The 16,100-nt window shown below is 39.6% G+C and overlaps 1 protein-coding gene across 2 annotated transcripts in view; it reads left to right on the top strand.

Moving 5' to 3' along the window:
* Positions 1-16,100, top strand: part of ANKFY1 (ankyrin repeat and FYVE domain containing 1) — a 34,756-nt gene that overhangs the window by 2,938 nt on the left and 15,718 nt on the right. The window contains exons 2-11 of one of the 2 annotated variants that reach the window (XM_075518305.1): positions 2,428-2,620; positions 4,200-4,318; positions 6,737-6,872; positions 8,407-8,530; positions 10,104-10,253; positions 11,175-11,340; positions 13,484-13,688; positions 14,466-14,534; positions 15,263-15,462; positions 15,898-15,995. In XM_075518305.1, the coding sequence (XP_075374420.1) occupies positions 2,428-2,620; positions 4,200-4,318; positions 6,737-6,872; positions 8,407-8,530; positions 10,104-10,253; positions 11,175-11,340; positions 13,484-13,688; positions 14,466-14,534; positions 15,263-15,462; positions 15,898-15,995 (1,460 nt within the window). Of the gene's footprint in view, positions 1-2,406; positions 2,621-4,199; positions 4,319-6,736; positions 6,873-8,406; positions 8,531-10,103; positions 10,254-11,174; positions 11,341-13,483; positions 13,689-14,465; positions 14,535-15,262; positions 15,463-15,897; positions 15,996-16,100 lie in introns of both variants that reach the window. The other variant, XM_075518304.1, reaches the window with a different exon arrangement.

The following is a 16,100-nucleotide window of genomic DNA, read 5'->3' as shown; positions in this document are numbered from 1 at the left end:
TGCACCTGAAATGTCCTGTAAGATCAAATATTGTCTGCAACTGTGCAGTAGTAGCTGCTACACAACTGGGGTGCATGTTGTTGTATAGAATAAGAGAAACTCTTATTTTACAACTCCTGTAATTCTTACAGTAAGCAAATACCTATCAGTCCCTCTCACTGAGGTTACAGGAAGTGTATGTTGTCAATCTGAAAACAAGATTTCTCAAAGTTTCAGTTCTTTGAGGTACTTTCACTGCCGGTAGTGATTGTCTTGGATTGCCCTGGAAGCAGCAGTAACAAGCTTGACTGTTGGTCATGCATAAAGCTTAAGCTACTGCTGTTTGAGGGTTTAAGGTAGTTCTGCATTGTGTCCTGCTGACTTCAGAGTAATTTGGAGCCAGTGAGCTGACTTTGGTAAAATAACAGTATTTGAGATGTTACCTTCTGGTACTGATTCATTATTTCCACCTTCATGCACTCATTGCTTGACTGGAGGATGCAGTATTTCTTTAAGATGATATATGCTATGAGGTTCAGCAGGCAACTTCTTATTGCTAGCATTTGAATTTGTATGGCACCTAAAAATCTCACTGTATGAACAGTGGTGGTGTTCATATGCTAACGTTTGGCGTGGTTCTCTAAGTGTCTTTCAGTGATCACTCTTGGCTCCTATCAGACTTTTGCTCTCCCTGCTGTAACAGTAGGGCTTGCTTTGTGCCACCCTTGACACCTTCCTTATGAATCAGTCGGGAAGGAGCTCTTACTCAAGAAACCTATCCTTCTCGTTCTGGGAACACCGAAACTGCATTTATCTTTAGATAGAAAGAAAGACCAGAGCAGAATTTCAAACCCTCTTTGAGGCTTGGTGTGGTATTCATAGCACAGTTCTGAAATCAGAGTATATTTCAATAGAATAGGAAAGTATCCCAAAGGAGATGCTATCTATTAACTTTTAAAGGATGAAGCTAAATAAAAGGCTGTTGAAGGAAGTACACTGCCAAACCTGCCTAAGTAGTATTAACTGAAGAGTAAAATAGGGTAAATTACCTTCTGTTTATCTGTTACAGTAGTTGTTAAGTTAAAAGACTTATGAGGGAGCATTTGCTGCAGCAGTCCATAGAGGAAAGACTAAATGAGGCATTCTCTCTGCAGCTGAGCTAGAGAAGGATGCCCTGCCCTGGCGACCTGTGCTGGAGCAAGGCCAAGGTCAGCAGTGCTGTTGAACTTTTCTACAGAAGCAAGACAAAAACACTGGTCAATAGAGCTCAGTTTCTCATTGTTTGTAATAGTGACTTACATTTAGTAAATATTTGAGAAAAATTGTTGAACAATGAATTCCTGGCTGGTAGGGAGTAATCTTGTAGGAACTTTCCCACTTGAAATCATTGGCTAGCTTCCAAACTTCTCTTCCCTGCCTCCTCTCATTTTAGGACTGGTTTTGGATTTGTACTGTATTTGGAAAATCAACTTAATGATGGGGGGAGATAATCAATTAAGTACAACAATTGATAGGTACATGTAGTTTGTGCAACTAATCCATAAAAAAGTATTCATAAGATGGACTGTTTTTAAGCACCTGTACAGACGTTTCCTTCCAGCAGTGAAGTAGAGGTTTTTCATACGGGTGGCCTGGATTGAATTCAGTGAACTAACTTACCGCAACATGTTGTGGAGTGACCATTTAAGTGTGGTGGAAAAGTGGCTTCTGCAATGGGATGGAAATACTTGGTCAGGGATCAGATTCCCAGGTGCTGTTCCTGTGCTACTCCTGAATCGAAATTGCCACCATGGACCCGACTGCGTTGTGATGCCTTGTCAGTGCAGTGCCTCCAGTGGAGGAATGTGTGTGTGCCAGTAGTAAGTAGAGTTTTATATATTTTTGACTGGCCTTTAAAACATAGATTCTGGGGAGAATCTGTTTTCTACTCTGGCCATTTCTTAAGGAGTTTCTTAGCTGAGAGTGTGAGGAGTTCTAAACAGGTCTTAAGTCCTCTGAGGTAGATATGGTACATCAGCAACTGTTCTAATGCTCACTTGTGGTTGATGCCTCAGCTGTAAAGTCAAACAGCACCTTAACTAAACTGAAAAAAATGGGTAAGAACCAAAGAGTTAGTCTTCTACCCCACCATAATTCCCAGTCATGGACTCCCATGATTTTAGAAAGCTTATGGCATTCCTGACTGGGCAGGATTCGGGAACTTTCTTTGTAAATGACTTCTCTGGCTGTGTTCTGATGATTTTTGATGTGTTTATGGCTAGCAATGATATAAAATAAAAGGTTTAGTATTGGGGGTGAGATGCTCAAGTAGTGTGGAAGAGGAGACACTCTTACTGGAGTGTTCCATAGTTAAACTAGATGTGTAATGTGCTTGTAGGGTTAAGTTACCCTCACATGTGCGAAGGTGCGCGTGTTTCAACCTTGTAGCAACACTGTGTGCCTCTGCAGAGGAGGTGGCCAAGCTGGAAAAGCACCTGATGCTTCTTCGCCAGGAGTATGTAAAGCTGCAGAAGAAACTAGCTGATACAGAAAGGAGATGCAATCTTCTGGCTGCCCAGGCTAACCAAGACAATGCCAGTGACACCTTCATCAGTCGACTTCTTGCCATTGTAGCTGAACTCTATCAGCAGGAGCAGTACAGGTAAGAAATCCCCTTTTGGGGAAAGGGTCATTACAGGAACCTTTGACTTTATTGACTGCAGTAGGTGCTAGTCCTAGACAAGGAAAATTCTTTCTCTACTGCCTCGTATGAATAGGGTCCTCGGTTGCAATTGCAGTTGGAAGAGCATGCTAAGATCAGGTAGCATACTGAATCCAATTTTTGAATCAAGAGCTCTAAGTAGAAGTTCATCTCTGAGACTGACATTTAAGGCAAGTTTAAAGATGACTGACCATCGTCACTGTCAACAGCAAAGCTCCCTTTGAACAGAAGTAACTTTAAACTATATTTTGATCTATACCTAGTTGATGGCTTAATTACACGATGTGTCTTCTACCAACTGGAAAGCTCTCCTTTCTTGAAAGGGTATGTCCTTGAAGCCAGTTCTGTACTCCTGTTGTCTGTAAAGAAACCTGATTAAATTGGCTTGTCTGGTTGTATGATGTAACAGGTCTTAGACAGTGATATATGTGACTTAATGATATAAATGATATTGTATCTTTGAATCTCAACACAAAATTAGGTTTAATGGTTTCTTTTCCATAGGCATATTAAGGATCACCTTCAAAACTCTAGATCCCTTAACTGATTTAGTTCCGAAAGTGCAATGACACTTATCAATTTCTTTGCTATTACTGAAAGCAATGCCAATATAGTAAAGGAGTTCAGCCATGTAAGGGGAAAATGTATAGTTTTGACTAAAATTTCCTTCCCCTAACATCTCTTCATGAGCCTCCCTGAGAAAAGGCTCTGTGCCTGGCAACTTATAGCATGCAGGGTAAAAGATTCAATAGGTAGCATATGTCAGAAGAGCTGGATCACTGCAATTCTGTTCAGCTTTTGAGTTTTAAAGGCATAGAGTAGTTGTCTAGTTATAAAAGGAAAAAAGAATCAAGTCCTAATGCAAGTTTTGTTAAGTAGCATCTCTGTGTTTTGCACTTTAGTTTATAGCAGTGCTTTGATTTAGAAAAGAGTCTGGAAAATACACCTATGCAGTCAGAACATTTAAAAGCTATGGGATTTTAAAATAACAAGGCAGGTACTTTCTAACTACAAAGGATAACCTGGTGTTAAAGGGGTCAGAATGAAATCAAAGTGTTCCTGACAGCTGGTCGCCTGGGAACAGGGGATTCTTGGAGTCTGCCTTGTACTCAGACTACTGTCAAACATTGTTTGTTCTCTTGCTGGTCTTGCCTGAAACCATTGGTGCTTAGCTGACAGTATTAATATGGACACTGCAACGTGAATATTCAGCCTTAAGATTGTTGGATTTTCCTATCTTCTACAATAGTTCCCTTGCAGTTTATTCCAAAATGGTTAACAAAAAAACCCCAAACGCTTTAAATATTAATGCCTCACTGCATTTCTCCCTAGAAAAATAAAAATTCTGTCATTTGGTGACATGTTCTACTTAACCAATTAAATGTATTTTGATGTCTCAAACAACTCGAGTCTAAATGTGGATACCAGGACATAGATACTATGGAGATGCTGAATCCATATGTATCTAAGCACAGGGGAAGTCTGCATTATACATGTATATGCTTTTTTCTCTTATCAGTGATCTGAAGATAAAGGTTGGGGACAAGCACATCAGTGCTCACAAATTTGTCTTGGCGGCACGCAGTGATACTTGGAGTCTTGCCAACCTTGCCTCAACAGAGGAGCTGGATCTGTCAGGTCAGTCATTGCTTAGTAGTATGATGCTTAGGTTGTCTTTAGGATGACTCATGAAAGAGCCTGTTGGGAAAAGGTTCCTTATGTGCCTTTCAGACTACTACTGTCTGCAAAAAGTGGTGCCTAGTCCATTAGTTATGGAGCTCTGTCTCTGAAACATGGTAGTACGCTTGTGAACTTGGTGCTAGTGCTAGTTAAATCAATAACCTACCTTCTTTCTCTTTAATGAACAGGGGTTGAGAATGATGGCCTGTTTGTCTTTTCTAAAGTCAACTAAACATAATGAAAAACAAATCTATATGGAGGAGCTTGACTTCTTCCTTTCTAAGGACAGGGCTTTTTGAGGTAGTGTGCATAATTTCTCTGAAGTGTATCATGGAAATACCTTGCTTCTTGTTAACATAGTGTGTGTGGGAAATGAATACAAATACTGATGTGTTATTAAAAAGTTATTTGCTTTGGCACTTTGGTACCTTTGCAAAATAGGTGAGGAAGAGAAGTTTTCTAAAAGACAGTCTTCTACAAGACAGTATTTTGTTCTGCTGTAGCTGTTTCTTGCATGTACTTACACTGGGCAGTGTTTCTGCAGATTGAACCTCTTGACAGGCTTTTCTTCTTTACTTAACATATAGTAGAAGAGTCTTATACAAATAATTTGTGAGCAATAAAAACAGGCATGAAGTTAAGCAGGTTTGCTGTCTGGCATGTTGAATATTAAGCATTGGCTTCACTTTCTGCAGTTAATCTTATCATGAATCCTAAGTGCAGACAAACTGGAAAGAAGCAAGTCACAGCAAGCTAGTTTTATGAGACAGCATAGGCTTTCTTGCAAAAGGATTTATGGATCTTTCTGCCACCACAAGAAAACGGATGCCAAGGATTTTTTAAATTGAGTGCTATGCTAACAGAAGATTATTACCAAAAAGCTCTTATGTTAATTGTAGTTTTGTTGCAAGTGGCAGTCCATAGCATTTTTAGCTCCACATTTAAGGTAGTCTGATAATCAAAAATGTTACTGCAGTCTTGCATGTTTAACAATGCAAACACTTCCTATTATAGAATGATGCTTAAAGGAAGTGCTAGTAAATGATACTTTCCACTGTGTAAAATTGAATTTTTTATAAAATTTGATAAATGGCACAAGGATTAGGTTATGGAATAGCTGTAGCAAGCAACAAGCTGTTCCCTAAAAACTGTCATGGTTTTCTTAAGAGGTTCTCTTAAGAACTTGTAAGCTAAGATTGCTTGAATCCTAACTTCAAAATACAGGCAGCATTTAAAATTGAGTGTTTTTAGAGTTCATGTAATCTGCAGAATTTTCTGCTCTTTTTAAAGAGTAGACAGACTAACACAGGCTCTCTTTTTGGGAGGGGGAAAATGAACTCTGATCTCTACCAAGGCAGAGCTGCTATTACAGCTCAGGTAGGTTTTCTGATTACTTCAAGTTTGGCAAAAGATATCTGCCTTACTGAAACCTCCTGTTTCTTAGGAGGCAGACTGCCTCCTATGCCAAGTACTGTCTGGTACTCTGCAGATAATTTGGGGCAACCCTCCATGTAAAGGAGAAGTTTTAGGATGGATATTTCGGTGTCTTAAACGTGTGTTTTTGTTTTAAAGACAAAACAGCTTAGGGGACTAATGTTACTTTTCTAAATGAATGGTATTTTTTGTTGTAATTGGTCTGATCATACATTGTGGAGTAATTCTCATCTACATCCTTGTAAGTAGGATTGTCACTATACTTCTGACTAGGTGACAAAGGTCCCTGGCCATTGGGTTTGTGTATTTAAAGTCCTGTGGTGTAGGTTTCTAGTTTTCTTGCTGTGTAAAAACACGAGGCTTGTGATCAGTGTTGTAAACACCTGAAATCTAACCAGCTTCTTAAACTGACTCTTGCACCTTTCCTAGAAATGGTTCCCACCAGTTCCCACCAGTTTTAAGTACTTTGTAGTCATTACTAAGGTTTAAGTACCTTTATTGGAATGCAATAATTCATAACATATGGCCATGATATAAAAGAGCGAGTATTCTTAAATCAAAAAGGGGGTTTGTGCTTGTCAGATGTAAATGTGGATTTAGCAATACGTGAGGGACCGAAGACTTTAAAGGGGCATCACTGGCCCCTGAATGTGCAGTATTTGTGTAGCAGGCAGGAGATGTTACAGGGCTCCCTGCATTCTGCACAGTGTTCCAGTGGGGGAAAAAAGGTTTTCCTGCTTGGTGCCAACATTGTTACTAGTTTCAAATTCTGACCAGTTTTGCCTCTGTTTTGACACTTTGATTGAACTAAAGCAGTACAGTTTCAATGAGGCTATCTTTTTTCATGGTAGCTGTGACTTTAACAGTCAGAGGAACAGCAACTACTTGAATAGGCGATTGTTCTTTGGGTATTTTATTAATCCCTGTTGCTCCCTGTACCAGATGCTGACCCAGAGGTAACCATGGCAATGCTGCGGTGGATCTACACAGATGAACTTGAGCTAAGAGAAGATGATATCTTCTTGACAGAGCTCATGAAACTAGCTAATAAATTTCAGCTCCAGCTGCTTAGGGAAAGGTGAGTCTTGGTAAATACAGTGAATCTTCTTGAACTCTTCAACCTTGTTTGAATAGAAATAAGATGATGGCTGCTGGCAATTGTATAAAATTTTGCTTTTTCAAAGTCTTGAGGTTTTCAGTAATACAGCATGACATTCAGTTGATCACAGGAAATGAAGCCTTGCACTACAGTTTAACTGTAGCAGTTTTTCTCATAGCTTTTATGTTTACTTTCCAGTTCCTCTCCCAGCCAAACTAATAACCTTAATTTGGCAGTAAGAGGAAGTAGAGGTCAGTATATTAGTAACAAGCTCTGGAGAGCTGCAAGAAAGGAATTGTTAAAGAGAATGCTAGGAAGAGTCAATGGCAAGTAGTTTGCAGTATACTACAGGTGAAAAATTTTTAACTTAAGTAGCTGTTTTTCTGTGCATCTTGGTAGCAACTTTTCTTCACAATGAAGGCTAATGTAACAGTACAATACTTTGTCCTTTTGAGATTGATTACACCATTGCAGTAGGGGCCAGGGTGTTACCTTGAATGTCTTGGGTGCTCTAAATAACCATGCAGAATTAGTGAGAAGCCTGAATGTACAAATTGAAACCTCTTAAAGTTTTGTAGAACTTCGAAGCCTTGAATTTAGTCAAAGATAAAGTACCCTTTGATATAATAATCTTTTGCCCAAGGGGTGTCTGGGACTGTAGTGGTATATGGCACTCATAATCTATGATTTAAGCATGACTCAATGTGAAGCAAACTAAATTGCTGTCAGCTCTTCTGACCAAAAGTTGACATCTGTAAGGCCAATGCTAAAACTGCCTTCAAGCTTTGTACCAGCCTGAAACTGTCTTCATGTTGTACTGCCTAAACATTCCTCAGCTGTTGTCTGGTCATGGTAGTCTAGTGACAAGTCCATGTACAGTATGCTACTAGTAATTATTAGATGTCTTGGTAGGTGTCTGCACCCGGAGACAAGTATTTCCATTTTTTTGGTCTTAATATCTGCTTGGAGATCACTGGCATGTTTAACTTCGTCATTTTGAGGTACTTGGATTTTCTTCCCATAAACTCAAACTAATAATTTCACACCCATAAAGATTAGGTGGATCTGCTGTTAAAGCTTATCCCTTCTCTTTATTAAACAAATAGCTGTATTTGGCTTGGCTTTTTCTAGCTTTGACACGAAAGCTGCTTGTGATCACTGTAGTACTTGCAAAGATAGACATCTTCCCCACTTCATAGCCATGAATGAACTGCAGTTTGTTCCCTTGGGAGAACTAGCATGTCTGTCTCCACTTGCAGGCTCCTGCAGTGTGTGGGGTTATCATGGGACCTTAGCTTAGATGGACTCTAAGAGTCTGCTCTTATGGAAACTGTCTTACAGGGCTTTTCATTAAAGTATGTTTATGCTGCTTAGCTTTATGGTAAAGTAAGGCCAAGCCATTTTCTACTGGCATCTCGAAAAAGGAGTATATAGGACCCTGCTGCAGCATGGGAGAGTGATTACAGTAAAGCTCTTTCCTGACTACTGACCACTGGCTTTCCTATTTTGACAGATGTGAAAAAGGAGTTATGTCACTAGTTAATGTCAGGAACTGCATTCGTTTCTATCAGACTGCTGAGGAGCTGAATGCTGGCACTCTTCTGAACTATTGTGCTGAGATAATTGCTAGTCACTGGGTAAGTATTATCAGAAGGAAGCAAGAGGAAAAATGTTTGCAGAGTATAGGAACTTAATCAGTAGAATTTTGCTTAACTTACTGTACTGTCTAACCTCAGTAGTATCTCTTGGTATGCTAGCATTCAAGCATTCCAGTTGGGATGGGGATTACATGGATTCCTGATGACTTTCAGTGACTAAGGTGACCTATTTTACTGACCCTTATATGTTTGCAAGGAGCAACAGTGTTGATAAAAAGCTGTTGAATCTGCCTGCCCTGCTCCCTGGTGTGAGTGAAGAGGCTTCTCCTGAGGCAGGAGTGACTCTTCCCTTCCCATCTGTCTCGGTTATCTTTATAAAATGTGCTTTTGATGCTGTGTGTGATTTGGTATTCTCTACAATACTAATTCATAGTTACATTTGAACCAAAGCACATTAAATGGTTAGTTCTCTAAGATTTTTTTGTTGTTGTTGTCTTCAGAGGTTATGTTTGTTGCCTATCTTGGTGTGAATGCTTTGTCTGGCGGGAATTAGCTTATAGCCTGAGGAGTTGTTCTGTTCATTGGAAATACTTCACTGTAAAAAGCATCTTACCTTCCTAAACATGAGCTAAACCAAAGGGACTGTATTCTAATTAGCAAGAGGGTTGTCTATCAAATCTGGACTCTGAACTGTTTAGAAGTTCATCCGTAGTTGGTCCCTGTCTATACAGATCTCAGGCCTGCTTTTACTTCTAAAAATAATCCAGGGAAGACATTATCTTCTGTAATGGAGGGAGTGGCAAGGAGTCTTGCAACTGACTTGGAAGTTTCATTTGCTCTGATCTGTTATTCTGAGGAAAGTTTGATTAACTGTGTAACGGATTAGCCTTTAAAATAAGACTTGTCAACAGCAGGCTAGTGCGTGAGGATTTGGGTTATTCTAAATCTAAAGTGCATCATCCAGATGTGGATGTTGCTTTGTTTGGCTAATGCCAAAGCAGAGGGGAGTGCTTTGGTATGTGAATATATAAAAAAACATTATTGTATCTGAACCTGCAGGTCAGCCATTTTAACCTTTTTCCTGCTTCTGGCTCCTAACTTTTGATGTTGTATTCTATCTGGAAATGAGGTTGTTTGTGTTTAGTCAAATGAGCACTAACTCAAACATAAGGTCTTTATACTTCTAAGTTTCTGTTTACTTTTATTCAGAGTCTTTTTCAAAGTTCTGTGGAGTTGTCAGTCTTCAACAGTTGTGGGTATCTTTGTCAGAAAACTCTAATCTGTGATTTAAGTCCAGATAGAGAATTAGTTTAGAGACTAGATGTTAATCTACTGTAATGTCTGGTAGAATGCTAGTTTTCCATGTCTGTAGACAAAAGGAAAGAAAAATTTCACTAACTGATCTTGAAACTAAAATGTAAGATGTAAAACTTCCTGAGTGTTTCTTCCTAATCTTAAAAGGCTATCTTGAATTGTGCCTGCTTGTTGTGATGTTATCAAAATGAGCTTTTAACTGAACTTGTTTTGTGGACTTCATAATTACATTGTGCAATGCCTTGTTTATAAATAAAATAGGAGTGTTGCTTACGCTTTTCTTTTTTATTGCTTCTAGGATGACTTGCGTAAAGAAGACTTCAGTAGCATGAGTGCTCAGTTATTGTATAAAATGTTCAAGTCAAAGACAGAATATCCTTTGCATAAGGCTATTAAAGTTGAGAGAGAAGATGTGGTCTTTTTGTATCTTATTGAAATGGATTCACAGGTATAGTGAGACTGACTTGATCTGTCTTCTAGAATTTGGTGTTTCAAATAACAAGGTTCAGACTGGTAGTTAGAAACTGGTTATTGATTTTTGTCACTAGTTCTTATTTGCATGTTTATCACTGCCATAGCTGCTACTGTATATGTAATGGAGGTCTAGCAGTAAAAGCTCCATAAAGACATAATAAGTGTTATGAATCAATTCTGAAAATCTTGCATGCAACAGATTGTATCTAATAAAATCCAGTACTTTATATTGCTATGCACATTTAAAGTTGAATGGTATAATAGCCAACTTTGCTGCTTCATGGCAGTTCAGTAAGCATCATTTCTTTGAACAAAAACTTTTCCTCTTCCATTGAATATTTGAAGTAACAGGTATTTGTTCTGTTTGGATGAACATTCTAAACAACTAGCAAATAAGTTGTCCCTCAACAAGGGGAAGGAAGAATTATTCCAGTATTAATTATCAAGAATTATTCAATTAGTCCTTTAAGATGCCTCAAATCCTAATTGGAAGCTGGGACTGTAGTAGCAGTACTTAGCACCCTTAGGTGCTAATCCAGTTGGGATTTGAGGTATCTTAAAGGAATAATTGAATAATTCTTCCTAGTACTATGTTGAATGTGCCTGTATAGGCAGCATCTTTTAAGAGAGTACTAGTCTTGCTTTGTGTGAGTTAAACAAGGCTTGCAAACAGAACTCCTGTTTTCTTATTGAATAGCCCTCTGGGTAGACTTGCATGTGGTGATGCTAGTCTTGTGATTGTTTTCCTGTGTGAGATGCACTTACCTAATGCAACACTGGCATTTTTCCATTAGAGCTGAAGGTCTAACATTGTGGTAGTTGGAACAGGCTGTTAAAACATTGGGCTGGTGAGCGCACCCCTGACTAATGTCAATTGACTGAATTTGTGTTGTAGCTTCCTGGGAAGCTCAATGAATTGGATCACAATGGAGACCTTGCTTTGGATCTAGCCCTCGCCCAAAGACTGGAGAGTATTGCAACTACACTGGTCAACTACAAGGCTGATGTTGATAGAGCAGACAAGAGAGGCTGGAGTCTATTACATAAAGCCATCCAAAGAGGTGAGTAAATAGGATATGAAGCCTTGTTAACTTGGAGTTGTTCCTGGTGTGGAATATATATTCTGAAGCCTATTCCTGTGTCACTTTGTAGTTGACACGTCAGTTAGAAAATTGTAATCAAGGATGAACTTTGTCCTATTTCTTTTTTTTTAAACTTAAAAACAAACTCACTCTTATTTGGGACCTGAAAGCTAGCCTGCTGGCTGGCGAAGTAAACTTATACTACATAACATCCAGAAGCAATCTAGTAGAGTATTGCCTGCTAAAGGAAGAAATGTAGGGAGATACTGAGAATAGTCTAATTTGACAACATGATGTCTTTCTGACAAAAAGTTGAATCAAGCATGACAGTCTAGTCACAATTAAAGATGAAGCCTTTTTCTAGATCTGGGTTGAATGCAGCATATGCTTCTTTGTGATTGTGGTTAACAGCAAGGGTCCTTGCTACTGGACAGCAGTTTTAGGGGAGTCAAAACTGTCTGGAAGATGATGAGGAGCAGGTGGAGGTGCTTCTATGCCAGCCTGAATATCTTCAAAGTTTCAGTGAATAGTAGCATAGTTATCAGAGTGGAATCTGAGTACAACTACATTATTATCTTGAGTTGTTCTGCACCTTAGAGTGGAAAATGCATCTTATGAGAACTGGAGCATGATAGGACCTGGTCGCCATGGCCACAGTACTCTGAAGGCTTTGGAGCAGCAGCATCATCTTGGCCTATGGCCGAAGTCTGGTAAAAGTCTGTAGTGAGTGCCTTGTGCTACTAGTTGCCTGCAATGATACCTTTGGCAGCTCTGTTCCAGAAGGCCAAGCACAACAGGAACCTTACCTGTGACTGGACCTCATGGGTATTGTAGTGATACAAATTGAAAGTGTAAGTTTATTTTTAACAGCAAGCTCTTTTGGACTCTTATAAGTAGTTTAAGTTTTGTGAGCTCAAAATACAGCTCCCGACTTCTTCCTTTAATCTCCTACATATCTAAACAGGGTAATGCTGGTGTCTGATCCTGTGAATGAAACTTCAGCAGCAGGAGTAGGAGACCTTCTAGGCATAGGTCAGTGTTGTGATGGCTGCAGCCCTATAAAGCACTAGAAAGATTGCAGCAGGCTGCTCTTAATACTAGCATTTGTCCTCCAGTTCTAATGTCTGCTTTCAGTCTGAGCTAGAGCCCTGAGAATGAATGCTTGCTTTTCAGTAACCAAAGCTTCAGTGAATTAATCACTGTTAACAATCACATGTTTTGGAAATGAAGCTAAAGCAAATTGTCTGAACTTGCCACATGATTCTTATTTCTTATGATCACTGGAGAGGGGGGGAATGTCAGATAGGGAAATCAGAAAATGGGGTTTTGGTTTTTGCTGGCAGAGATAATAGAGCAATCTATATTGCTTATACAGGCGAACAGTCATCTTTGTTCTCCAGCCTTGCATTTAGGATGAGCAACTTGTGAATCTGTCTATTCAAAGCAGCCTGTGGAGTAAGGGGAATTAGTAGTATCCTCAAGTCATTCTCTGCATCTTGGTGTTTCAAGTCCAAGGTTTCATGTACTGAAGTGGGCCTAAGCTCTGACCTCTGGGAAGTTCTCAAGAGGGGGTTCTTAGGAATGCTGTGTGTGGTGGGTCCTAACTGTTGAAGCCTTTACCCTATGTATAATGGGGCCTAAACTTTCAAGAGCTAAGGCTGTGTTATTGCTTGTTTGGGTAGCAATACTGAACAGATGGTGACTAACTTCAACTACACACTTTTGACTGATACCCTGGAATAGTACCTTTTGTTCAAAAACTACTTGTATGTTTAGTCTCACAATTTGTCCAATTGTGCATTAAAGCAGCAGTGGATTTTTCTTGATAGAGGAACTAGAAAACTCAGTATCACCATAACAGATAAACTAGTGTGTGAACTTGTCACATGTAACCTCTGGGCAAAACACTTTTTCCAAGAGGTTGTTATGAAATACTTTAATCCTGACTTCACAGTGAAGTGTTCTTGAAGTTATCCATTGCTAAGGCATTCTAAGAGCAGACACTTATATTGGAATGATTATATAGTATGGAGGGAAATCATGTGTATCCATTTTCTGGACTTATATAAAGTATATAGGATTCCAGTGTATCCATAAACAACCTTATTTTGTTTCACAAAAGGAGATAAATTTGCTGCAAACTTTCTCATTAAGAACGGTGCCCGTGTGAATGCTGCTACACTGGGAGATCAGGAGACTCCTCTGCACCTTGTGGCATCGTACAGCCCCAAGAAGCATTTGCCAGATGTCATGGCAGAGATGGCACAGATAGCAGAGTCCCTCTTACAGGCAGGAGCCAATCCAAATATGCAAGACAACAAAGGAAGGTAAATACTGGGTGAAGTAAAGTCTGCTACCAGTTCAACAGATAATACTGTAGTGATTAGATGCGGCCCACTGAGAACCTGCTCAGGTCTGCCAGCAAAGCACAGGTGATACTGGAAGCAGGAAGGGTGAATTCATTAATCCAGTTTGAGACCTGTGGGTAGCAGTCAAAGGAGAAAGCTGTGCAGGCTGAATGGTACCCTGTCATGACTAAGCATAGCCCAGCTATAGAAAGCTGGGGTGAGTTGATTGTGTTGGAACACATGGCACACAATTAATTTGCCTTTATTGAATCACTGAACAGTAAAGCAAGTGAACTAAGATGACAAATAGTATTCCTGAAAGGTACTTCTCTTTGAAGCTGTCTGTGAAATTGAAATTATCTCAAAGAGCCAGTATCTGCAGCGTGTTTATCTGAAGTGTAGGGCCTGTAAACTGCTCTACAGGTTAGGTTGGGCTGGCAAACAAGTACATAAAATGATATAGAAGACTTGGAGTATATCGGCTACTCAATTCTGATAGGTTGAGCTCTTGTACTTTTTTTTTCTTGAAGGTTAGCTCTTACACTAGTGTAAAGAGTTGCTTACCACTAAATTAATTGGAATCATGTCCACTAAAAGGGTAGATTGCTGTTTCTTTCAAGATATGCTTGTGCCTTTCTGCTGGAAGCAGAGACAAAAGTTAACCTCCTAAATCTGTAGGGGCATGTTGGTGACCATGGACAAAATCTTAAGTGTCTCACTTATTACTAATGTACCTGTACTTTGCTCCAATTGCAGGACCCCATTACATGTGTCAATTGTGGTCAGGAATGAACCTGTATTCAGTCAGCTTCTCCAGTGCAAACAGTAAGTCTCACTTAAATGTAAAATACATTGAGGTTACCTTGTACAGTGAAGATAGGAAAACTGGTTTAACAACTCTTCTATGCCTTTTTGCCTTATAATAAGGCTAGCAATAGGCTTGGGATGCAAAAGTGTAAAGGCTTTGCATAACTTAAGGTGCCAGAATAATGCCAGAAGCCAAGTAAGTTTTTGCCCTACTGTAAAGAGGAAGCAAACTGTATCTCAGTGTTTTTCAAAGAGGGCTAGGTGAAATAATGTAGCAATAACTTTACTTGTAGCGGAGCTGAACGGAGTAATAAGACTCTTAAAATGTCTGAATACGTTCTTGAGTTCAGCTTGGGTTCTGCTTAAAGCTAATACTTGATGAAGCAGAATACTTCATTTGACTCGGTTTCCTTGTAGTTGAATTTGCAGTTCTTGTACACAATTTACGCAAACACAAGAGGATTTGTCTGTTTGTTACATTTAGTGGGAGCCCAAATCTATGAGGGCCATGCCTCTCCTAGGAGCAAAGAGCTTAAATCTAGTAGTCACTAAAAGGTGTCTTGCTTGTTTCAGAGCATTCACAAATTCCCTGAAGTAACTGGAGCTACAGTAGGCTTCTTGGCAAGCAAAAGTTGTCAGTGAGGTATTAGATAAGCTAGTACAGCTGTTCAGACACTTGAAACCTAAGCTGCATTGGGGACCACTTTTTAAGGTATAAATTGGGGAACATTAACTCTTATTTTTAGACTAGACTTGGAGCTGAAGGATCATGAAGGAAGCACAGCTCTGTGGCTTGCTGTTCAGTATATCACTGTATCGTCTGATCAGTCTGTAAACCCTTTTGAGGATGCTCCTGTTGTAAATGGAACCTCATTTGACGAGAACAGTTTTGCAGCAAGGCTGATCCAACGAGGCAGCAATACAGATGCTCCAGACACAGTAACAGGTAAAACAGAGGTTTGTATTTCTGTGCAGGCAGAAAGCTTGTGCTTGTAAGTTAACTGCTTAATGCTAACTGCACTCTGAGGAGCTGAATGAGGTTTCAACAGCATTTGCTGTGTAATAAATGGTAGGTGGTAGTAGCTTTAACCAGAGCTGGAACACTGACAAGTCCCAAGCCGAGCTTGACTTGCAGGAAGTGACAGAAAATCTGGACTCCTTGCTGGGTCCTAACATCCTCTTTACAGTTTCAAAATGTGTAATTGCTAAATGGAGGTGCACATGACAGCCCAGCATTGCAAGGGGACTACGAGTAGGTAGGATTTTCCTTGTTGGCTTCAAATTTTAACATTGTAAGGTAGAGGTGAAGGTGCTATCACACTTCATAGTATCAAAGTGTGGTTGGAATAGCACTCTAACAGTGTTCATGGTTTTTCTTTAGGAAACTGCTTGCTTCAGAGGGCAGCTGGTGCAGGAAATGAGGCAGCTTCTCTCTTCCTAGCAACTCATGGAGCAAAAGTCAACCACCAAAACAAATGGGTAAAAGCAGAAACCTACAGACTGTAGTCTGAAAGTTTTCTTATTTCTCTCTAGATACAAGATAACAGAGCTCTCTTGTTGCTAACCATAGCTTAAAGCAAGTTG

This window comes from Mycteria americana, chromosome 15 (assembly GCF_035582795.1).
Source record: "Mycteria americana isolate JAX WOST 10 ecotype Jacksonville Zoo and Gardens chromosome 15, USCA_MyAme_1.0, whole genome shotgun sequence".
Lineage (NCBI taxonomy): Eukaryota > Metazoa > Chordata > Aves > Ciconiiformes > Ciconiidae > Mycteria > Mycteria americana.
Note: the sequence above shows the minus strand (reverse complement) of the source record. Positions and strands in the feature narration are given on the sequence as shown.